The sequence below is a fragment of the Natrix helvetica genome (genome assembly GCF_964273705.1).
Source record: "Natrix helvetica genome assembly, chromosome: Z".
In the NCBI taxonomy this organism is placed as follows: Eukaryota; Metazoa; Chordata; class Lepidosauria; order Squamata; family Natricidae; genus Natrix; species Natrix helvetica.
In genome coordinates, this window is record NC_138554.1 from 27,664,219 (window position 1) to 27,687,838 (window position 23,620).

The 23,620-nt window shown below is 41.3% G+C and overlaps 2 protein-coding genes across 3 annotated transcripts; one reads left to right on the forward strand and one right to left on the reverse strand.

Moving 5' to 3' along the window:
- Nucleotides 1–2,924: 2,924 nt before the first annotated feature.
- LOC309401095 (uncharacterized protein) lies at nucleotides 2,925–14,058 on the forward strand. 2 transcript variants are annotated; one of them, XM_081970053.1, is made up of 12 exons: nucleotides 2,925–3,161; nucleotides 3,272–3,383; nucleotides 5,104–5,197; nucleotides 7,015–7,069; nucleotides 7,346–7,486; nucleotides 7,897–8,057; nucleotides 8,185–8,283; nucleotides 8,490–8,635; nucleotides 9,787–9,961; nucleotides 11,805–11,914; nucleotides 11,995–12,079; nucleotides 12,252–14,058. In XM_081970053.1, the coding sequence occupies exons 1-12, from the start codon at nucleotides 3,038–3,040 to the stop codon at nucleotides 12,306–12,308; spliced, it is 1,359 nt and encodes a 452-aa protein (XP_081826179.1). In that variant the 5' UTR covers nucleotides 2,925–3,037; the 3' UTR covers nucleotides 12,309–14,058. The 2 variants fall into 2 exon arrangements, with proteins under 2 accessions (XP_081826179.1, XP_081826178.1); XM_081970052.1 differs by having other exon boundaries at nucleotides 2,927–3,161; nucleotides 11,802–11,914.
- A 154-nt stretch (nucleotides 14,059–14,212) lies between these two features.
- On the reverse strand, nucleotides 14,213–17,146 carry NUPR1 (nuclear protein 1, transcriptional regulator). Its single transcript, XM_081970054.1, has 3 exons — nucleotides 16,934–17,146; nucleotides 14,976–15,128; nucleotides 14,213–14,564 (listed from the first exon to the last, which is right to left on the reverse strand). The coding sequence occupies exons 1-2, from the start codon at nucleotides 17,034–17,036 to the stop codon at nucleotides 14,986–14,988; spliced, it is 246 nt and encodes an 81-aa protein (XP_081826180.1). The 5' UTR covers nucleotides 17,037–17,146; the 3' UTR covers nucleotides 14,213–14,564; nucleotides 14,976–14,985.
- Nucleotides 17,147–23,620: the final 6,474 nt, after the last annotated feature.

Sequence of the window (23,620 nt, forward strand, 5' to 3'; positions counted from 1 at the left end):
TTTGTCAACTGCTTTCTTTAACTGGATGTCCCGGGTGAAAAGGAAGTACTGTAAAAAAGAGAAGAAGTGCTGATTAATAGAAGGGTAGAGAAAAAGGCAACAAGAGGAAGGATTTAAAATCTTCTCTCCAAAGCATGCACCTCTTTTGCACTTTTTGCACAGAGGTATGTCTTGTTGGTGCTTTTCTGCACAGAGATATGTTTGCACAGATGAACAGGTGGCTCACACCTCATCAGCTTCAGATGACTCTTTGGTGCTACTTTTTTTGACATCATTTCTATCTCACAATAGCTGAAACTTTTTTTTGTGTAAGAAGCTAGACTCACAATTCTGTTTACTTGCAAAGTTTACTTTTACCTGATGGGCATTTTTTGTCGGAAACTGGAAGTAAACATCAGAAATCAGCAAAAAAAAATTAAAAATGATTGTCATGTGATTGAGGGATGCTTCAAGCAGTCATAAAGTCAGTTGCCAAGCATCCAAAATCCAACCTTGTGTGTGCGTGTGTGTGTGTGTGTATGTCTGTGTGTATGTCACAATTTTACGGTAATTCCAAAACTGTGTGTGTGGCCAGTCTAACCCAAGATTTGGCGGGGGGGGGGGGAGGCATCTGTTGTAACTTCAAACAACCGTTAAGCTACTGGTCATATTCTTAGGACAACCTCCAGTTCAAATAAAACATCTTAGGAATTGTGGAATCCACTATAACAAGAAAATGTAAAAAGGAATTAATGCTCCTTGACCAATCAATCAGAGGAAAGCCTGTGTTTAGATCTAAGATTAGATAAAGGACCTAGGTTTCTGTAACTAGGTATTTTTATTAATGTTTATTATTCATTTGTTTAGATTTACCTTCACCCCATCTTGGCTTCTTGATATATTAGCCCTGTTGTTCATTTATGGAACTGGAATGGGGAAATCATTAACTACCCTTAAGGTAACCTCACAAGCAGGTTCTAAACCGCCTGATTTTATTGGCCCAAGTTAGATTTGAATATTGATTTGTACTAACACTTTTTCACAAAATGTCAGGTTGTTTTGAAGCTTACAGGAGTTTTTCAGTTTAAGAATAGAAAAAAAGCAGATACCATCTTCCAGGAACATCCAACCTGTTTCCCAGCCAGAGATTTAAAAGACAAGTGAGACTCTACCACAGTTAAAGTATTTACATTTGAACGTTGCCTGAAGTCCTTTGGAAAGCAAATGGAAATGCTTCCAGACAAGATTTGCATTCCACAGTGAACTCTGGATCAAGTACAGAATTTTTACAGGGGTTCCGGACATTATTACCTTTCATATCTTCCCTGTATTTTTCCTCAACTTTTTTTCCTATTAAAAATATGCAAGAAGATTTACTAGAAACACATTAATAATTATAGCCCCAGAAACTTTTATTTTGGAAAACAGTCTGGGATTATATGATGCTTGTCAAGGGCTCCTCACTAGATAAAATGAGCTGGAAAAACTTTTTTGGGGAGAACCATTTGAAATCTTGTGGATTAGATAATCAAGAAATAGAAAGCGGGAAAGCGGATTGGTGTGGCTTGTTTTTGGACAGCAAGCATAGGAGACTGGAAAGAACATTTCATGATGCCTTAAAGTGAAAAATGACATCTATATGCTACTAGAACCTTTGTTCCTATAACAGTGCAACAAAGGACAATTTTTGAATTTTTACACAATGCATTCAAAATTTGAGATCCTTTATTCCCAGGGAAATTTGGCAAATTTTATGAAACATTTTCTGATACGAGCCTGAATTCCTAGGATTTGGCCTACGCGGAAAGTGTTTGTTTAAGCTAGTGCTATGGTCAATAGGGGACATGGTGGCTCAGTGGCTAAGACTGAGCTTGTTGATCAGAAAGGTCGGCATTTCGGCTTTTCAAATCCCTAGTGCAGCCTAACAGAGTGACCTCCTGTTACTTGTCCCAGCTTCTGCCAACCAGCATTTCGAAAGCATGTAAAAATGCAAGTAGAAAAATGGGGACCACTTTTTTGGAAGGTAACAGCATTCTGTGTGCCTTCAGCATTGAGTCATGCCGGCCACATGACTACGGAGATGTCTTCGGACAGTGCTCTTTGGCTTTGAAATGGAGATGAGCACCGCCCCCTAGAGTCGGGAACGACTAGGACATGTGTGAGGGGAACCTTTAACTTTACCTACGGTCAAAAGATCAAGGCTACAATTTCTCAAGACTAATTTGTAGAATTTATACCAGTTTTCAAATATAGTTCTTACCTTATCCCCAATCCAAATATGTAAGATATATATCTTATATATTCATCATATCTAGAAGGCATCAAATCAAAGGTTGTTTTGAAGAGAACCAGGATTCTCTCTCTCTCTCTCTTTTGGGTCCTGACTGCTTGGACGACTCCTTGCAGTTTCTTGACAAGATTTTGGAAGCGTTTGGCCATTGCCTTCATCCTAGAGAGAGTGACTGACCCAAGATCATGTAGCTGACTAGGCAGGACTAGAACTCCTAGTCGCCTGGTTTTTGTCTGATGCTTTAACCATCACGCTAACCTGGCTCTCTTTAAGAGAGTCCTTTAGATAAAATATGAAAACTGCAACGGTTTGCACTACAAAAAATAACATTCGGGCAATTGCCAACTACCTGCATTAAAAAACGATTCACATGACTCCTAAAGACAACCCCCACCCCCCCCACCCCCCGAAAGAATAGGAAGGCGAGGACCAATTTAAATGCATTGGCCCCGGTGACTTTATGTTTCCACATTTGCATCATTTATTCGCACTAAGCGTCCTCGAAGCAAATTTCCTCAGAGACCCATTAACCCATAACCCACTTAGGTCCAGACGGGAAGGCTGAACACCGCGTTCTGTGGCCACAAGGCATCATGGGAGTTGTAGTTCTGTGATGCATGGCGACAGACGTCGATCGAAAAACACGCTTATGCGACCGCGCCACGCTTGTCCTTTCCGCGAAATTCCCTTCGGGAGTTGTAGTTCTTTCCCTCTCCTTCTTCCCAGTCGCCTTTGCTGCTTCCGTTGCCGGCTTGACCACCAGAAACTATGCCAGGGAGCCGGGGTGGGAAGCCCCGAGAAGCCGCCAACCCCGCCGTGGGCGGTGGGACGGAGTCAGTGACAGAACGAGTCCTCCGGGAGGCCCACTCGCTTTACGTGCACCAGGGTCATGGTGAGAGCTGAGGGGATAGGATAAAAAAAAGGGGGGGGGAACTTTCATTTTTTTTGGGGGGTGAAACAACATGCCAAGTGTCAGCCATAACTTTCCCGCTCTGCTCCCAGGTTTGGTGGCCATAGGAGAGCGCCTGGGCCTGACCCTGCTTCCCCCTCGCCGTAGAGTGACTGTCATGGTGATGGGCAACCACAGTGCTGGGAAGAGCAGCTTTATAAACTGGTGAGCTGAAGGGGAATGCCAGAAAATCAATCAAGGGAAGTCAAAACTGGGAATGGCACAGTGGTGGGATTAAATTTTTTTTTTACTGCCGGTTCTGTGGGCGTGGCTTGGTGGGCGTGGCAGGGGAAGGTTACAGCAAAACCTTCCCTCATTTCCTCCCAATCAACTGTGACTCGGGAGGCAGAGAATAGAAGGGGGGGGGGGGCAGTCAGAAGTGGTATTTATCAGTTCTCTCTCCAAACTACTCAAAATTTCTGCTACTGGTTCTCCAGAACTGGCCAGAACCTGCTGAATACCACCTCTGGAATGGCATTATTAGGATACGGAATCAAGGGAGTTGGTATGAGTGCAGGGCATTCTGGGAAAATCATAATGGAGAAGGTGGTATGGCACAAGGCATTCTGGGAAAATCCTAAAAGATTATCCATAGTACAGGTAATCCTCGGCTTACAACCACAATTGAGCCCAAAATATATATTGTTAAGTGAGACATTAGTTAAATGAATTTTCCCCTCTTTCTTGCCACCTTGTTAAGTGAATCAATCCTGCTGTTAAGTTACTGACACTGTTGTTAAATCGGGTTTCCCCCTTGACTTTTCTTGTCAGAAGGGTCGCAAAAATGATCCCTAGATAACAACAATCATAAATATGAGTCAGTTGACAAGAGTCTGAATTTTGATCATGTGACCATGGGGATGTTATAACGGTCGTAAGTGTGAAAAATTGTCATAAGTCACTTTTTTCAGTGATGCTATAACTTTGAATAGTCACCAAATGAACCATTGTAAGTCGAGAACTACCTGTATTTAGATGATTGATAGATAGATAGATAGATAGATAGATAGATAGATAGATAGATGATAGATAGATAGATAGATAGATAGATAGATGATAGATAAATAGATAGATAGATAGATGATAAATAGATAGATAGATAGATAGATAGATAGATAGATAGATAGATAGATGATAGATAGATAGATAGATAGATAGATAGATAGAAAGATAGATGATAGATAGATAGATAGATAGATGATTAGATAGATGATAGATGATTAGATAGATAGATAGATAGATAGATGATAGATAGATAGATAGATAGATAGATAGATGATAGATAGATGATAGACAGACAGACAGACAGCCTTTATTGTTATTGTATAAAATAAGTACAACAAAATTCGTTAACTGTAATATCTGGTTAAAAAAATGGTGAAATTATTGTTTATTTATTTCCATCGGTGATTATTATATTAGGGAAAGACTTCCATTTAAAATGGCAGTCTGAAAAGCTGAACCTCTCAATAGCTCCTCTGAGAAAAAAAACTCCACTCTTATACTTCTGGCCAAATTTATGTTAAAAGTAGTGATTAAAGGCTACTGAGAAAAGACACATGAACAAAATGAAAACAGTTTGTCGATTATACTGAATATGATCTAGAAGAATTAATATTTTTAAAAATAGTTTTAAAACAGGGAGAGGGATTGTAATCCATAGATACCTAAATTATTGTGTCATTGATACAAATGATGTTGATTTAATGGAAGAACAAATGGGTGTTGGGACACTTGTAGCAATTTACTAACCCAGGACATTTCAGGAAATTGGCTCTGAATGTGTTGTAATACTGTACTTCCCACCTTCAGTTCAGATTTGGCCATATTTTGCAGACAAAGAAGAAAAATATTCTATCTTGGGTTTCTTGACATATTTGTGCAGGTATGTGGAGGAACACATCCAACGTACTGGGGTTGCTATTGAGACTCAGGGCTTCACCTTCATCACCAGTGGAAAAAAGCGAGAATCTCTCACGGTGAGATGAGGCACTCATTTTTAATGTAACATTGTACATTATTTGTACCCTATGACTATCATTAAGTGTTGTACTTTATGATTCTTGACAACTGTATCTTGTCTTTTTATGTACACTGAGAGCATAGGCACCAAAGACAAATTCCTTGTGTGTCCAATCACACTTGTCCAATAGAGAATTCTATTCTGTTCTGTTCTATTGCGTGTATCACTGTTATGGCTATTGCTATTTAGCCAGTAAGACTTGCCCTTCTTCAGTATGCCAGGCACTGCCCTTCCTTCCAGGCAGTCAATTCTTCCTCTCCTCCAGTTTGTTTTGCTTCGTTTCGTTTTCCTATCAACAGCCAATCAATATGCAACCATTGAATAGGCTTACATAAAGATATGTAAAAGTTCCTCTCCCCACCCTCTACATTTCTCTCCCCCTAAAAAAAGCTTAGGTTTCTCAAACCTGCTGATGTTTTCTTCCTGTGCATGGGTAGTGCAGATTTGGTTGGGGAGCTATAATTCTAGCAGTCTTAATCACAATAAGCCAATAAGCAGTGATAAAGAATGCAGAAACTTGTGTTTCACAACATTTGGAGGGCCACACATTTCTCACCACGTAGACCAGTGATGACTAACCTTTTTCTTGCCGCATGCTGAAAGCGCATGCATACACCTACCCATAATGCAATGCACACACAACCCCCCCATGCAGCTTGCCCCTGCACACATGCGCGCATGACTCCCACATGCGGCCTGTGCATGTGAGCATTTTTCCCCCCGCGCATGAGTGTATGACACATACGCCCCGCACCCCGATGCATGTATGGCAGAGGCCTGAAAAGCAGCTTGTCAGCAGGAGGCACACGCGCATGTGCAGTAGAACTGAGCTGGGGTGATGGCTCACATGGCCGCTGAGAGGGCTCTGCGTGCCACCTGTGACACTCCTGCCATAGGTTCGCATCACAGACCTAGACTATGCAGTGAGTTTGCTGGTGCTTTGGAGCAAGCATGTGACTTAGCTTCTAGGGCAGTAGTGGGTTTCAAAAAAGTTTAGAACCTCTTCTGTAGGTGTGGGCTGCTTTGTGGGAGTGGCTTGCTGGTCATGTGACTGGGTGGGAGTGGCTTGCAGCCATGTGACTGGGTGGGCGTGGCCAACTTGTAAAATGTGGTGAAACTCACTTAACAACACTCTTGCTTAGCAACCAAAATGTTGGCTCAGAAACTCTGGCATTTGAAGCACGCAAGTCTTAAAGCTGTCAAGTTACAAGACTCTTGCACCCCTAACCCTTTAGAAAAAAAAACTCCCAGGGGTGTTCAAACTTGACAGCTTTAAGACTTGTGGATGTCAATTCCCAGAATTCCTCCTCTCGCTCTTCATCTTGATGATGTGTGGATGGGCGGGGGGAGGGGTGTGGAACCGGTTCTATATGGCACGGTAGATTTGTGAAACCTCTTCTATAGAAGAGGTTAGAACTGGCAGGAACCCACCCCTGTTCTAGGGTCACATGTTATTCAGATGTTTGGACTTTCAAACATTACTTCAGACAGGCATATTTTATGCGTCCAAAGAGGAAAGTGCATGAGAAACAATAGCATTAATATTTAATTAATTCAATTGTAATATTGCACTTATTTTTGTCCTGGGCCCATCTAGCCTTTGATCATACACACTGGCATCCCACATAATAGATCAAAGGCAACCTTCAGCCTTGAAATAGTCATGCACACTTGCTAAATAGAACTTGTCTAATGACTTCAAAAGCTATCTGCTGTAGCCATAGTAATATCATGTATGCTAAAGCCTTCTGTTTCTCCACTTCTTTTCTGCAGGGCAATGCTACACTCCACCTCTACCCTCATTTTCAGATTTTGCAGAACTTCAAAGGTTAGTTGCAGCCTGAAGATAAATCAGTAGTTGGCTTTTAATTCAGAACAGTGTTGTGTGGCCTGAATGAGTATCGCCCTTGATCAGGAAGCTGACATTTAAAAGTTGGGGTTAATTGACCATTGACAGCTTGCCTGTAATAATATATGTCGGTAATGAAATTTGAAGTATGGTGTCTGGTTTAAGGATTATTAGAAGGGAAATATTCTTTGTTATCTGCTAATAGCAAGAGGTTGCTAGCAAATTTTAACATTCTGCTCTTTATCATTCATTTAGGAGTGCCAGAATACCTGAGTACTGAGATTTGTACCTCCAAGCAGAAACAATTTTCTCTGATCACTTTTCTTGATACTCCAGGCTTGGTGGATGGTGATATGAAATACCCTTTTGATGTGGAGGGAGCACTGATCTGGTTTGGTGAGTATAGCTTCAGGAAACAGCCTTCGTTCCTGAAGGAGGAGTTGGAGCCTGGCCTCAGGATTAAATTGGAGCCTGGCCTCAGGAAGTCTTGAAAACATGCTTGTTTCCCAAGTCATCCTAGCCCTCAAAACGAAATAGATGTGCCTGCGAAAGATTGAATCCGAAGAAGGATTCATATAGGTAACTCAGGAATGGTTTCAGTCTTAGGAAAAATCCTTGAGAGAACTATTTTGTGTTCTGGAAGAAAATACAGGCATGGTGATGAGAGAAAAGATTTTAGGACAGGGCATTTTCTACTGTAGTAGCTCTTAGCTTGAAAGAAATTGTTTACTGATTTATTATTTCCATAAGAATTTTCTCCCCATGTTATATAGCACCCTAAGTCCTTCCCTTGTAATCTTGTTCAGGCCAACTCTGCGATCTCATCCTGGTCTTCTTTGATCCCATGGGGCAGGCTCTTTGCAAACGTACCTTAAACATAGTGGAGAAGATCAATGAAGAGCACGGAGACAAGTTACGCTTTTATCTGAGCAAAGCTGATGAGGCAGGCGCTGAGGGTGACCGACAGGTAGAAAGTCTGCCATGGATAATGGGATGGGGAATGGCCGTCTCATGGAACAGAAGGAATTAAGAATGGCAGTTTGTAAAATTATATGTATGTGTGTGTGTGTGATCTTTTTCTTTTTGTCTGACAGAGAGTGTTGATGCAAATTGTTCAAGAACTTTGTAAACGCCCTGGCCTCAATAAATGTGGGTTTGACATGCCTACAATTTACATTCCCAGCCCCAGTAAGGTGAGTGACAAGCTTGAATTTATTTTAGATGTAAGATTGAAGCAGAAGCCATGATTAATCCAGACGTCTGGAAGGATGGGTGAGCCTTGGGATAGATGGAAAAGAAAAGCTTGCCTTATGAGGATGAGGACCAAATTGGGACTGAAAATAGAATGCTGATAAGAGTCTCTGCAAAATGGTGACATGGGTCTTGCACTCACCTTTAGCCGAGTCGGTGCGTTAATCAGATTGAGGAGGTCTGTCGCACAATTGAGAAGACCATCAGCCAGACTGTGCAGCATACACTCAATGCCTTGGAAAGGGATTGCCGGCTCATAGAAGAGGCCACACAGCGTTTGCTAGAGGATGACAAGTAAGAACATAGCATTGTAGGAGTGGGAGACATGGCATCTGAGAGGTCCTAACATTTAGAACAAAAGAGGGATGGAATATCAGATCCCATGTAGAAAACTGGGTGTGTGGATTTGCATATAAAATGGCAAATTAAGTCACCTTGTGGTGAGATGGGTGGCAAATTTAATTCATTAATTAATATAATAAATTGACAAACTGAATGGAAAATTCTGAGTTGACAACTGTTGAGAGATAAATAAAAGATTGCTGCGGAAGGAAATTGAGTAGAAAGTGAGTAGAAATTGTATTGAAAGCATGCTGTTAAGCCGTTAGCTTGACCTATCTCAAAGGATCGTTGTGTAATTTACAGCACAGTCTTGCTCACATTTACTTGGAAATAAATCCCACAGAAATGGAGCATTATAAGTGCCTTGAATTGTAATGTAGACTAATAACCTAGACTCCTTTAAGGGAAGGCTGGACTATTTCAAATATAATTGGGACTGCAACTATTTCAAATATAATTGGGACTGGAAGGTTCTGGCTGCTGACCTTCACTTTAAAAGGGGTGAGAAGATTATAGTTAGAGGGGGGAAAAGCCCTAGGAAACTAATATCTGGGAGAGTTCTGAAGATAGTAGGCTATTTCTAGGGCTGTGATGGTGAACCTATGGCACGCTTGCCACAGACGGCACACGGAGCCATATTTGCCGGCATGGCACCCCTCAGCTCTGGCGCACATGCGTGCGCCAGCCAGCTGATTTTTGGCCTTCCAGAGGACCTGGGGAGCCATTTTTGCACTCCCCAGGCTTCAGGAAAGCCTCTGGAGCAGGAGGAGGGCGAAAAATGGCCCAACAGGAAGATCGTTTCCTGGGGAGGGTGAAAAAGAGGCCCAATGGGTGAACCAGAATTTTTTCGGCCTTCCCAGGCTATAGAAAAGCCTCCGGAGCCTGGGGAGGGTGAAAATTCCCCCCGGGGGAGGGGTATTGCACACACATGCACAGAGAGGGTTGCACACCCATGCTCAGATGACGCACACAATTTTGGCACACCTTTAGAAAAAGGTTAGCCATCACTATTCTAGGGGAATGCGGGATTTAATGCTATTCAGCTAAATTTCTTCCCGAATCCTATATGCTGACTTTGCTTTTTCACTTTTTCTGTTACTCAGTGAGGCCAGAAACAGCAACTTCCGTGCTTTCTTCCGAGGGATGCTTCTGGGCCTAGCAGGTTTCCTATTGCCTATTTTTCTTCTTCTGACATTGATATTTGGTACAACATTTGCTCGTCAACTGTGGAGCTTGGTCCTGGGGGAGAAGCAAAGCCAGGCCCTGGAACTATACATAGTGAGTACTTTGGTGTCTGTTCCCTAGGATCCCGAAAGCATCCTTTTCTCACTTTATAAGTACCCCTCACTTAAGCCTTGTTCGACTTTGTATAGAAAAAATGGTGCAGGATATTAGATTCCATAACCTCAGAGTCTCAGCTTTCATGTCTTGAGGGTGTGGGAAACAGGTTTTTCTAGCCTCACATCCATAAAGCAACACAAACTGATGGGTAGGATTTTAAAACATGCAGCTTCTAAAAACTGCAGAAGAAGAGAGAGAGAAAACAGCACAAAATCTAAGGAACATATGTTATACACTGATAATTAAGAATGGTCCAATTTTGCAAAATTCAGAATCCTGGATATTTTTTTCTTTCTATCTTTTTTTTTCAGGAGAAATATGTAATAATCAAGTTTCCAATTCTTATACCAATAGAAATAGAAATGTCTAAAGCCTGCTGTAAATAGAACAGATGATAACCTAAAGGAAGGGTGCCAAACTCAAGGCCCACAGGCAGGATCCAGCCAGTGATGTGGTTGGATCCAGCCCACAGGACCATCCTGGTCTACCCAGTGTGAAAAGGAAAGATCAGGCCAATGCAGCTTCAGCCCGGACTACCCAGTGCAAAGAAGAAGTATGCCAGCAGTTTGGAGGATGATGTCAAGCTGGTCACACCAGTGGTGGGTTGCAGGCGGTATGCCACCATACGGGCATACCGGAGCCTGCCCAGAGCACCGGGTACCATTCTGATACGGTGCTCCGGAGGGCCCGCCCGCCCAAGCTCCTTACCTGTCCTTTAAAGCCTTTGATACTTCAGCGCACGCGCATGGCGCATACAGCGCCTGCATGACGCTCCGCCGAGCAGCTGAAGCATTGCGGAGGCTTGCAGAGGCATCACTGGCAGGTACAACACATGTGCACGGCGCATGCTGCGCACATCCATGTGGGCGACGCCAGGCCTGTTCCAACCATACCGGTTGGAACGGGCTCCAGAACCCACCACTGGGTCACACCCACCTAATTGACCACACACACACAGTTGGCCATGCCCACCCGGCCCCCTAAGGTCAACCACAGCCCTGATGTGGCCCTCAATGAAATTGACATCCCTGGCCTAGAGTAATAGGATAAAAATCTAAAGTGTAACTTCATGATTCATTTCATACTAGCAAAACCACAGCTGAGTAACCTTTATTTCTCTTGTCTTCCTTCTCAAAATTTATAAAGTTTTGGCTATGATTGGGGAATTCTAGATACAATCATTTATAGAGAATGCCTATTTGTTATAGGTACTCGCTAACTACTTTAATTATAGTTAAGATATGTGCTAATTATATATAAAGGTAATCCGCGACATATGATCACAACTGAGCCCAGAATTTATGTTGCTAAATGAGAAATGTGTTAAGTGAGTTTCCCATTTTACGACCTTTCTTGCCACACTTGTTAAGTGAATCACTTCAGTTGTTAAATTAGTAACAAACAATTGAATCTGGATTCCCCATTGACTTTGCTTGTCAGAATGTTTGCAAAATATGATCACATGACCCCGACACACTGCAACCGTCATAAATATGAATCAGTTATCAAGCATCCAAATTGTAAGTCACGTGACTATGGCGATGCTACAAGGGTTGAACGTGTGAAAAATGGTCATAAGTCATTTTTGTCAGTGCCGTTGTAACTTCGAATGGTCACTAAACACTTGTAAATCGAGGATTACCTGTAGATTATTGCCACAGAATTTACATATTGTTGTAAGAAATGTATTTTTATATTATTTTCTTAAAAGTGGCTACACTTATATTTTCCTCAGCTAATATCAAGTATACCATTTATTCTTAATTCTAATTTTTAGCAGCCGGTTGCAGCAGTCTGGAAGTTTGTCCCTGAAGATCAAACCTTAACAGTATTTTTTGGTCTTCTCTTCCTCTCGATTCTCTTCCTACTCTTGGCCAGCTACACTCTCAGGTAAGAGCATTCCTGTTTATCAGGAAGGGTTGATTACTACACTTCTTATAACGTTCATTTTTATCTCTTGCCCCACTTAGAATGAAGCCCACTCTCTCCAAAAAGCAAAAGCGGCAGCTGGAAGATCGACGGGATTACGTGTTGGATGTGGTCTTGGCTAAGAAGGTTAATGCTTTGGCAACTTGTATAGGGTGGTTTGAAGTTGTGCCATGAGGCCTGGTGCTTATTTTGTAGGACCTAAATGGGCAGGGATATGAATCCGGTTTAGATTTTGTGGTGGCCAGAGAAAGGGATTGACGAGCATAGCAAATTTTTTAAAATTACTGTTTTTCTGCAGAGAAAGCTCTATGAGGAATACCTTCGACAGAGCATTGGTGAACAGGACTTGAGCTGAAACTGGCCTATTCTGAAGAGTTTACACGCCCCTCTTCTCCCCCCTGCCCCCCATCAATACCCAGAGAAGAGCATTTACAACGGCAAGCCGTCAAAGTCTAGTTGATCCAATCCAGTTGCCATCTCTTTCACACCAGTTGGATAGGGATGGCATCCTGGGCCCTTTTGAACTGTGACTAACCATACCTCTAATGTCCTACATCAGAAAGGATTGATTTACTGGTTGTATTTTTTGCTGATCTGTTTGCTGCCTGTGGATAGAATGTTTTCAGACTTATGAGGGGACTGTAGCGGTAAAGATCAAGTCTGCATCCAGCTGACTTTAGGGATGGTAGAGCCTTGCCCAATGTGAAAATAGGCAACTTTATAAACCAGTGATCTGCTTTGTTGGCTCCTATCATGATGGTCAGATGTATTTGCACCAAGATGTAATGGGTACCACTTCTGGGTTGCTGCCTTAAGTCGCTCAGTGATCTAAAGGGAGAGTTCACATAAGCTTATTATGCTAAATGTAGCATAAATGTATCTGTCATTTGTATAATACCTCATACTTCTAAACGTACCAGCATGCTACGGACATGCAGACGACTGTATTTCCCTTCCATTTCATATGAGCAAGTGCCTTTATGTGACCATCTCTTGGGAGTGAAAGATGGGACATGGTTCCTGGTAACAGTCTCTTCATTGTTTGGTCATAGCCCAACCAATGCCAGTATAGTACTTAACACTGTGAGATTTCCCCAATCCTGTGACCTTCTAGGCTTTATAATTTATTCAGCACCCCCTGGAATACGCTGGGAATCCCAATCCAGCTTTTCCTCCAATGCCAGGAAGTATAAATTATGCTGAAAAGAGGCCACTGTTTTTGGCCAGTTCAGCTAACTTGATCTCATTGCCCTGCCTTTATCAAGTATGGGATACCACCATTATCATGGCTGTATCTGGAAACAACATTTTGCTGATTCTTCTGAGATGCTGTGTATTAAGTCCTTCTGAAGTTAGACTTCAGCTCCCATCAGCCTTAAGCAAAATAGCTCATCATGTTATAGAGGTGACAGGGTCAGAATTTTTAACAGGGTCCTTTATAAAAGTGCAACAAAAAAAATTGAAACACATTAACTTCTGGCTTCAATTTGAGCAAAAAATGCTATTTGGGGAAAGGAAAACAGTTTACCCACATTTGCCTTGCTCTGATAACCCATTAAGATAATTTTGGTAGCTCTTTATTCTCTGTTCCATATCAAGTGGGGTGGGGGGATTGGTTTGCATTGTCTTTGCTTCTCTTCAAGCTCTCTTTCATCTTGTTTGCATGAGCTTCTGGAGAGTGGCAGAGATGAAGGTTAACAAACAAAGTTAAATATTTGCCAGAAGTTATATAACATTTATTAGAATGCATCTCTTCTTGGGGTATCGAACTGACTTGAAATTAAAGGACTCACTTTTTATGCCTTGTGCACCAGCAAATACTGCCAAGATACTTTGGGAGGGTAGAGGGAGGGATTTGAGTGTTTAATAAAAGCTTATTGTAAAACCTGCCTCAGTTTTCTTCCTTCTGCTCACTGTGAAAGTCTATGCTTCATTTCAAATAATTGCAAATAATTACAGTTAAGATGGTTTTATTTAGCATGAAAAAACACAAATGTGCATCTAAAGGAACTAAAGATTGAACATAATGTGTGTGTGTGTTATTCCCTCTATCCCAACATAGGTTTCTCTTGATCCATTCTCCTGCCCACTCCCACTTTCCCTAATTTATGTAAGGTTAACATTGCTACAAACTCATTTTTCCCTATACTATAAAGTTTACTTATCTACTATCTTCATCCCTTCTTAAAGAGAAAAAAGGGCTACCATTAATAAAAGCATTTATAGATGAATCAATTCCTCCCTCAGCATAAATTTCAAAAGACATCACAATATACTGGTTTGGGGATTTTTTTGAGTGGGGAGGAACATTGAAGGGAAAAAAAAGTAAGCTTAGGACAACTATTTGCTTTTCCAAGCCAAAGTGTACAATCATTCCATATGCTTTTCCAGAGTGAATAATGATTAAGGCAGTGAATTTTTTCCCCCTGATGGTTTTGGGATGAATTGCAGCCTTCACTTTCACTCGCTCCTGATGTGAGCCATAAGACTGTGTACCATCTTCCGTAATTCAAAGAACCACCAAATTACATGGCGTCCATCCGTCAAGTCTCCGTATCCTCGTCGACATTGCCATGGTGTCCAGAACCTGAATAGCAAACCAGATTCAGAGCTGGTGAGAGAGGAAAGAAAATGGTGAGTGATGGGTACAGCTACCTAGGGATGGGGGAAAAAATGTTTGCAGCCCCTATGTGAATTCTGAATGGCTAATTAAAAAACTGATTTAAAAAGGGGGTGTTCAACCTTAGCAACTTTTAAGGCTTGTGGGCTTCAACTCCCAGAATTCCTCAGGGCATGGCTGGTTGGGGAATTCTGGGAGTTGAAGTCCACAAGTCTTAAGGGTTGGCAAGATTGGACAGTCTTGGTTTAAGAGAATAAAAATATATTGCATTTGATGCGTGGCTGTACATACTCCCTCTGCAAGGAAAAAAGCCCCACCTAATTTGTGTCAACGGACAATCACTTGGGGTTAAACGCTTGACATCAGTGGAGTTATTTATCAAGCCGTACATTGGCTCCTTACCTTCATTTTTTCATTTTTTGGAGGTTGGCGCCTTTCGCTTCTGCTCTGTGCGCTGCAGCTTCACAACGATCTTGCGCTCATGGCCACCAGGATTTGGGCGATTTGTATGGTCCTCAGCCTCTTTCTTGGATCGGCCTTTGCGTGAAGAACCACCTAGGCATACCCCAGAACAACAGTTAATTACTTAGGGCCAGTGACACTCGCTCTTGTAGATAATCAACAGTTTATTAGATGTTAAAAATCAACTCCAGCTTCTCACTAGCTATTAAGCAAAGTAGGAGTAGCAAGAAGAGCCACCGGATATCAAAAAAAGTCAAGATCATATCACCACATGATCAAAACAGCTACTTTTTATATGCATTGCATACCACCTTAATTTATTCCTTTTGCAAACAGCAATCACTTGGGGGGGGGGGACCCTTTCCTTTTCACAGTCTTAGCAATGAGTAAGAACTGTTGTGAAATTTTCGTTCATAATCTTCGGACCCCATGAAAAAATGTTCTAGTTCTGTGGAAAAACTTGGCTCCATATCCACCAAAATCAAATTTTAAGTTTATTTTTAGGGTGTGTGGTTGCCAAATTCTGCAAGCCAATACTAATTTGAGGATGATGTTTTAGAAAGGATAATAGATTTGGGCAGAAAGTTTCCACTAAAATTGTCAGGGCTTGTTTTTGACCATATGTAGGCTTGTGCCTACGTAGAAAATCTGGCTGGAACTTTTTGATGTGTACTAGAGTTGATTTTTCTTTGGCTTCTAAAATGCAAAAGCAAATTCAGGAAGCTATGACTTTTTTAAAAAAAATTGATTGGATGAAAAAACAGCCTTTTTTGTTGTTAAGAATTAAGCGACTTTGAAGCTCTTGGTTACTGTTTTTTCTCCAGCCACTAGAACTAAAACATAAATTATGTATTTATTTTTAGCAAAGGCATGTTTACCAGCCATTGTGGGAATCATGTGTCAAGCACGCATAAATCTCTAAGCAGTGCCAGCAGAGTCCCTGTGTGTCTGTGGATATAAGACCAATGTGGGGCTTTTAACAGCTTGTAGCTGAGTAAGAAAAAAACCTAATAAATCATTTGGTTAATTAACCCATAATGCCTGGATTTATGTAAAATACTAACCAAATCCAAGAATCTGGAGAGTATCTTGCTTCACAAATTTCCTTGTCAGATCGTGAAGCCAAGGTACGGTTAGCCCACAAGGTTTCAGAAATAGTTGATAATGATTATTATGCAAGCACTTTCAACCAATTCCTTGGTGTATAAGTAGAGCCACCAGTATTTTTCACCTAGATTAGTATGTATTAAAGCACTTTTGTAGAGATTGGTGTTTCTGTCTTATGGGCGTGGTGTTCATTACAAAACGCACAAGGTGAAATCTGACAAATTCCAGATTAATAATTTCAGAACAGAACCAGAAGGAGGGCTAAGAAAATATCTACAGACCCCTCACATCCTGAACAGAACAAAATAACAGAATCGGAAGGGACCTTGGAAGTCTTCTAGTCCAGCCCCCTTCTCAGGCAGGAAACCCTATAGTATTTCATACAGTTGTCCGATCTCTTCTTAAAAACTTCCAGTGTTGGAGCGTGCACAACTTCTGGAGGAAAGTTGTTCCACTGATTGTTAATTTGATTAATTTCACGTTAATGGAGTTTGCAAAACGGGCAATCTCGAGTGTGGGAGCGATGTAAACACAGGCATGCGACGCAAGCCACGATTATGAAATGTACACCTTACGTCAGCTATCTCTCCTCCTCCTTCCCACGCCCCACGGTTGTCCTATCCAACATTAAGCGACGCCACATCCCACCTGCTAACGCCCGAGCTATTCGGGTTTTTTTTCTGATTTGTTTTTTTTTTTATTTGTTGATCGGTCCCTTCAAAGCTCCGATTTTTTTAAATTCTAGCTTGCTTTAATCCCCCCCCCCCCCTCATCTCTGGCAGCGCACCTACCGCTGTATCTGTCGGTCAAGCTGTAGAAATCGTACTGGTCAAAGTATTCCACCTCGAAAGCGGTCGGGCGCAGCTTTTCGGCTTGGACGAAGGAAGTGGACATGATGAGATGTCTCTTGCTCCCAGATGGCAGAGAAGAAAACAACCAGGGGCGACGAGGCGTTTTGCAGCGACAACTGATCTTCCAAACTTGTTTGGGGGAAACTGGATATCTACGTATATATATATCTTTTTCCAAGAACGCCCACAATTGCATCAGCTTTTCCCACCCCTTAAAGCTGCAGACAAGAAAACAGTCCAGCTGATGCAATGGCTGATAAAACAGATGCCAAGTCATTACTGTATTTGAGTTTAGCTTCAGACAATTGTCCTCAGCCAAGGACGAAGAAAAAAGCGCATTCTTAGCACATGTCTTTAGGGTTTCATTAAAACATTACTTTAGAACAACAAGGAAAGGCAAAAGATTCCTCTGCCTATGCAAGTAATGCTGACACTATCTTAAGAGTTTCTGCTTCTGAGTTGCTGTGGGCCATGTGGATTTGTCTGGCAAATAAATAAAAACAATCCTCCATGTGCTACGGTGCTTATATGTAATCTGTCCACACCCTTTGAGTTTAGTTTAGTTTACTTTATTGTCATTGCACATCGTACAACAAAATTAAATGCCATCTTCAGTGTACATTATACATAAAAAATATAACAAAAACACATTCTATACAATTGAATTGAAAACCCTGATATTGCATTAATATTGTACTATACCGTAGAATTCAATATCTGCCCTGGTATAGAAGATGTTTTTCAGCCTTTTTGTCCTTGTTTTTATTGTCCTGTAGTGTTTGCCAGATGGTAATAGTTCAAAAAAATGGGTGCCCAGGATGAGATGGATCTTTAAGAATGTTTTGAATTTTTTTTAAGGCAGTGGGAGCTATAAAGCTCTTCCAAAAAGGGGAGAGGGCAACCAATGATCCTCTGGAGTAGGCAATGACGTTGACCCTCTGGAGTGTGTCCTATCTGCCACTGTCCAATTGGCAAACCAATTTTTTTTTAGGGACAATTGAAATCACTCATCACATTTTTCAATATGTATTCACCATTCCTTAGTGTGGGCTACTCGCTTGTTAAGGGGAAGAGGCTAGGGATATATGAGGTCGTCCTCCAGAAGGGTTGCTTTGCTAGAAATAAGGATCAATTTAAAATTTGTGTCACCTTGAGCAAAATTATTCTATTGCCTATTTTGTTTTGAAAAGTACTTGTGAAAAATAGGTCGTGAACTGTAAAAGTCTTTTGCTTAAACGTTATTTGCTAAGTAAAGCTTTTAAGTTGCCTTATATGGAGTGAAAAGCATACATTGGTTTATCCTTCCGGACTCGGAGTGTGGGGTTTTGAGTCTACCATAGTCTTACTCATTTCTGATTTGCTGCTAAATGATGTTAGTAATATATAAACCACGTGTGCATTTATATAATATAAACCATGTGTGCATTTTGCATTTTATGCAGAATGATGTTAATAACATCAAATATTTTAGATCAGAGGTCTTCAAACTTGACAACTTTAAGACTTGTGGACTTCAACACCCAAAACTCTCCAGCCGAGAATTCTAGGTGTTGAAGTCCACAAGTCTTAAAGTTGTCACGTTTGAAGACCTCTGTTTTAGATGTTTACAGACTATGGATGCAACTACCATGTCGCTCAAGAGCTGTTTGCTTAGAGCTGCCTATAAGCTTCCAAACAATGTAGAGAGTTCACTCTATCATGCACTAAACTCCCATCGTCCTATCATGAGGGCTGAATGGGAATGATGGTACTTTCAATCCAAGTCATCTGAAGAAACAGCTGGAAGAAAATCTGGGGGGGTGGATTTAAAAAAATTCTTCTGAAATGTAAAAACTTTAAAAAGAGACATGCACACACACCCATCACCATAGAAGCTAAATCAAATTCCTTGCCATCCTTCAAATTCCTTTTATTGTGATAGTCCTGTCACTAGGACTGCCGTTTGGACTTCGTAGTCCCCCTAGACAGGGCCCCTTGTCTGCTGATTTATTTTTCTTTTACATTTTCTATTGGCTATTACGATGTTTGCCTGGTGTGGACTATGTCCAAGACAAACAGATGGAATCACAAGGACAGGCTGAGTCAATGTTATTGCTGAGTTTCAAGGTGATTTAAACTTAAGTTTTTTCTCTTTCTACATACACACATTGTCTTTTCTCACCCACCTCCATCAGGAACTGTTCAGCAATTTTTTTAAAAAGTTCATTACTGCTTTCTCTTGTCTAAGTATTAATTTGGACACACCAAATCTAGAGTCCAGAGGCACATGTACTTTTTTGCCAGTGCAAAACAGTCATGATGCATCGATTCTTTTATTACATAACTCAACAAATGAACAGTTTGATCAGGCACAGGGAAAGAAGAAAAAGGCTCTAACAGACTCTGCAAGAGAATGAACTTCTGATACTCAAACGGTCTCCAGTTTGTCTAACATCTCACCTTGAAGCTGCTGTTGCTCACATAATTGGTGGGGGGAGAATGGAAAGGTGTTCGATGGCATTACCCCCCCCCCCGCCCCATTTTCCAGTTGAGAAGGAGTCAAATTAGAGATACGTAACTGCAGAAGAGCTGTCCCATATGGCTAATTTCATATGGGAGTGCCATCAACTCAGCCAACATATGGCCACCTTCAGTGGGAAATCAGATATCAAGGACAGAAAAGAAAAAGATGAAAGGCAAGAGGGGAGGGGGGAGGGGAAGGGAAGGGAGGAGAGGAGGTTTTAGGTATGGAAAAGAAAGAAAGCATAAAATAAATATTATTTCTCTCCAGTTCATATAATTCTATCAAAAGAAGAAGGAGAGTATCTACTTTACTGCAAACTGCATTTGGGAAAGTCAAAAAATTGAATTGAAGTTCCATCCCTTTATACAGGTGTCACATATGTATGTAAAAAGTGATTGGGCTTCAACTGCAGTTGCAGATATTTTTTTTTATTTTTTTTAAATAGAGTTTGTATTTTCATACAAACACAAACACACAACACATATAACATAAAAGCCTCTTCAACTACACACAGTGTGTCGATTGGTTACAAGGTCTTTCTGTGTCCTTTCTGTAGTCCTCACTTGAATTTTCACATATTGACAATCAAGGTATCTTTGTATACGTTGTTATTATGCTTCCTCCTATTGTAAGTCATTCTATCATTTTAGCATTGATAACATTCTCTAATAATTTTCAATTCCATGTTTTTCCCCCATTATTAGTATCATCAATCTAATATACATGTATACAAATTGTTAGAATTATTAAACATCCATTAAGCTATTATTACATCCTTTCAACATAAGGCATATTAAATTTGAAGTAAATTTATATTATGACATTTTATTACATCATCCTGATATTACATCTTTATATTCTATTCTGTATAAAATTGTTTATCTTTTATAAAAAGGCTCTTCAACATCATCTCCATAATCCTCACTTACAGTATTATATAAAATGTCATATTATCAATCTAGTATATATATATAAATGCTTTGTTATCATTATTAATCATTTATTTGACTATAGCTATTATTATGTTGTACATAGCACTCAAAATGTAACTACATTTAACTAAAATTTATTGTGACATTTCATTTCATCATCCTGTATCCTTCCAGAGATAGTGTAGTCCAATATCTCTTGCCATTTGTAAAGTCTGTATTCTAAGTATTTTCTTGATAAGTCTTATGTGGACTTCTTTTAAGAACTTGTTGTTCATTGCATGTCTTATAAGAATTCGAAACCCTCTATCTGCTCTTTTCGTCAGCTTAACTTTTGTTATCATTAGTGCTTCTGCCGAGATTACTCTCATTATTTCTGCCAAATTTTCTCTCCTTTCTTCATCTATTTTCTGACATCTGAAATAAAGTTCCGGTTCATCGATTTCTCCTTTCCGTATTTCACACTTGTCATTTCCCTCCACTTTCAGTTTGCTGTCAGTGTCAACAATTTTCTTATCACTTTCATATGTCTCCGTTATTTTTTCAGCTCTGTCCTCAAATTTCATCACTGTCCCCATACTATTTGTATTTTGATCTATAATTTCAAGTCTCTTTTCAATTCTCTCTGTAATTATTAAAACTTTTTGAATTTCTAAGAAAATTCTTTGCAAAGTTAGTGCCTTTTCTTCTTCACGTTGTGCCATTTTCCAGGTTATAAACACTGCCAAAACATCCGAGGCTTTTTAGTCAAACAAATTCAATGGAGTTTTCAAATCAAAGCTTTCTCGTTCCTTCAAAGGAACACCTGTATAAACAAAACGTTTTCCAATGAGCCTTTCAGTAAACAAAGCTTATAGTTTTATCAGATATTGCCAAGCCTCTAACCACTAAATGGCAGTGTTACCTCTTTTCCATCTGTTTCTGCCTCTCTCTGTAAACATCAAGTTCTGAGAGAGGTAACACCAAGTTCCGAGAGAGGTTAAAAAAATGTTTAAAAATTACGCTCCGTCCAAGCCTTACGAGAGAAGAAGCTTTTAATCCACAACTACAAAAAATGAAAAAAGTATAGAGGAAGAAGGGAAAAAAGAGACCAGTCCAGTTTAAAAGTAAGAGGCATTTGTAAAAAGTCCATCCATAGAAAACAAACAAAGTTAAGGTAAAAAAGATAATACGATAGTCTTAAACTGGGGTTAATTTGCCGCTTATTTTCTTCTGTCTTCAATTTTATTTTAAATTCCAATTCTTTTGGGTTTTCCCTTCTCTAATAATAAAAAATTTTCTCACCATTTTGACACACTCCTGTACTACTTTTGTTTCAGAGGCTTGTCCCAACCTTCTGCAGCCATTTTGACTGCTTCTTTTGTAGCTGGCAAAAGAGCTTTCTCCTGGATCAATCAGGGGCTCTGCGATGCCCCTGAGATCAGCAGGACATGCTCTTCTCTATCACTGTTCCTTCAGAACAGTTTAGGTCTAAACTGGAGCCCCAAGATTGCATGTCATGTCGTTGCGATGTCAAGCCCCGCCCTTCTCAAGTCAAAAAATTGAATTGAAGTTCCATCCCTTTATACAGGTGTATGTATGTAAAAAGTGATTGGGCTTCAACTGCAGTTGCAGATATTATTTTGAATTTTTGAATCCTGTGGATGCCCACTATATAACCATGTATGCAACTTTATATGGAATATGGCTCCATACATAAAACACTGTGTGGGCATATCCAAAAGTTTTCAGTAGTGCAATTTTAAGAGGTTATTAGTATTGATAAACAATTGGTAGTCTGAAATAGGTGCTGATCAGCAGAGATCTGTTGCTAGATGCTGCTACTCACTCCCATTTAGATCTACACTACACCAGGGACGTGCGGTCAGGGGAGGCAGGGGAGGCAGAGCCTCACCTCTCATCATGAAATAATAATATATAATAATAATATCCACAAGGGAGTTTCATATATATAAGAGGAAGAGGAGGGAGGAGGAGGAGTGCGTGCGGGGTGGTGCCAGCTGGGCAACCGGCGGAGGCAGGAGGGTTCTCGGAAGCGCCAATAACCTTCCTGCCTCCACTGTACTTTGCGCGCTCCTCGCGACTGCAATAGACATCCAGAAGTGGTAGGGGCTTGATGACATTGCCACAGCTGCCATGCGCGGCCGGACGGAAGTAGCCAAAGTGGCGCCGGACCAGCAACCGAGGATCAAGCTGCCTGATCCTCCATTGCTCGCTCGCTTTTTCGTCCGCCCGGACCCCTCGGCGCCACTCTGGTTACTTTCGTCCGGCCGCGCCCAGCAGCGACATCAGCGACGTCATCAAGACGAAGTGGCTTGGAGACGAAGTGCTTTTCAGTGCTTTTCTGTGCGTCTGGTGTTTAGGTAGATAGCCGGATGTCCTAAACGCCAGACGCACAGAAAAGCAGCTGCTGTTGGGGATCGCGGAGTGCGAGCCGGAGGAGCGCGCTCAGGAAGGCGGGGAATGGGATCACGATCCCATTCCCCGCCTTCCTGAGTGAGCTCCGCCGGCTCGCGCTCCGCGATCCTTTTCTGTGCGCCTGGCGTTTAGGTAGATAGCCGGATGTCCTAAACGCCAGACGCACAGAAAAGCACTGAAAAGCAGCTGCTGTTGGGGATCGCGGAGCGCGAGCCGGCGGAGCGCGCTCAGGAAGGCGGGGAATGGGATCACGTGTGCTGGAGGCTGAGGCAGCCTCAGCCTCCAGCACACGTGGTCCCATTCCCCGCCTTCCTGATGACGTCACCAGCCTCACCAGCCATAAACCTCACCGCACGTCACTGCACTACACTTATGTGTGCAGACTACACTTTAGTGTTGTATCTCCATGTAGATACAGATCATCTAAGGCAGTGTTTTCCAAGCTTAGCAACTTTAAGAAGTGTGGACTTCAACTCCCAGAATTCCTCAGACAGCACCCTGAATTCCACTCTGTTTATGGAAGAAATACCATATAATAATGGATCCCAGATATTTACTGTTTCATAATCAAGAGTGTTAGATATCCACACAGGCTGCTGTGGTTTCCACTCCAGTCCTCTGTTTAGGCGGGAACAGAGGTTCAATCTGATTGGTTGAGAGGTCTGACAGCTCCCTATAAAAGGAGAGCTGTCAGACCTAACAGTTGCTGGATTGTACATACTTGTCTGTGAATAAAGAGCTGTTGTTGCCTTGAACCTGAGTCTGTCCTCTCATTAC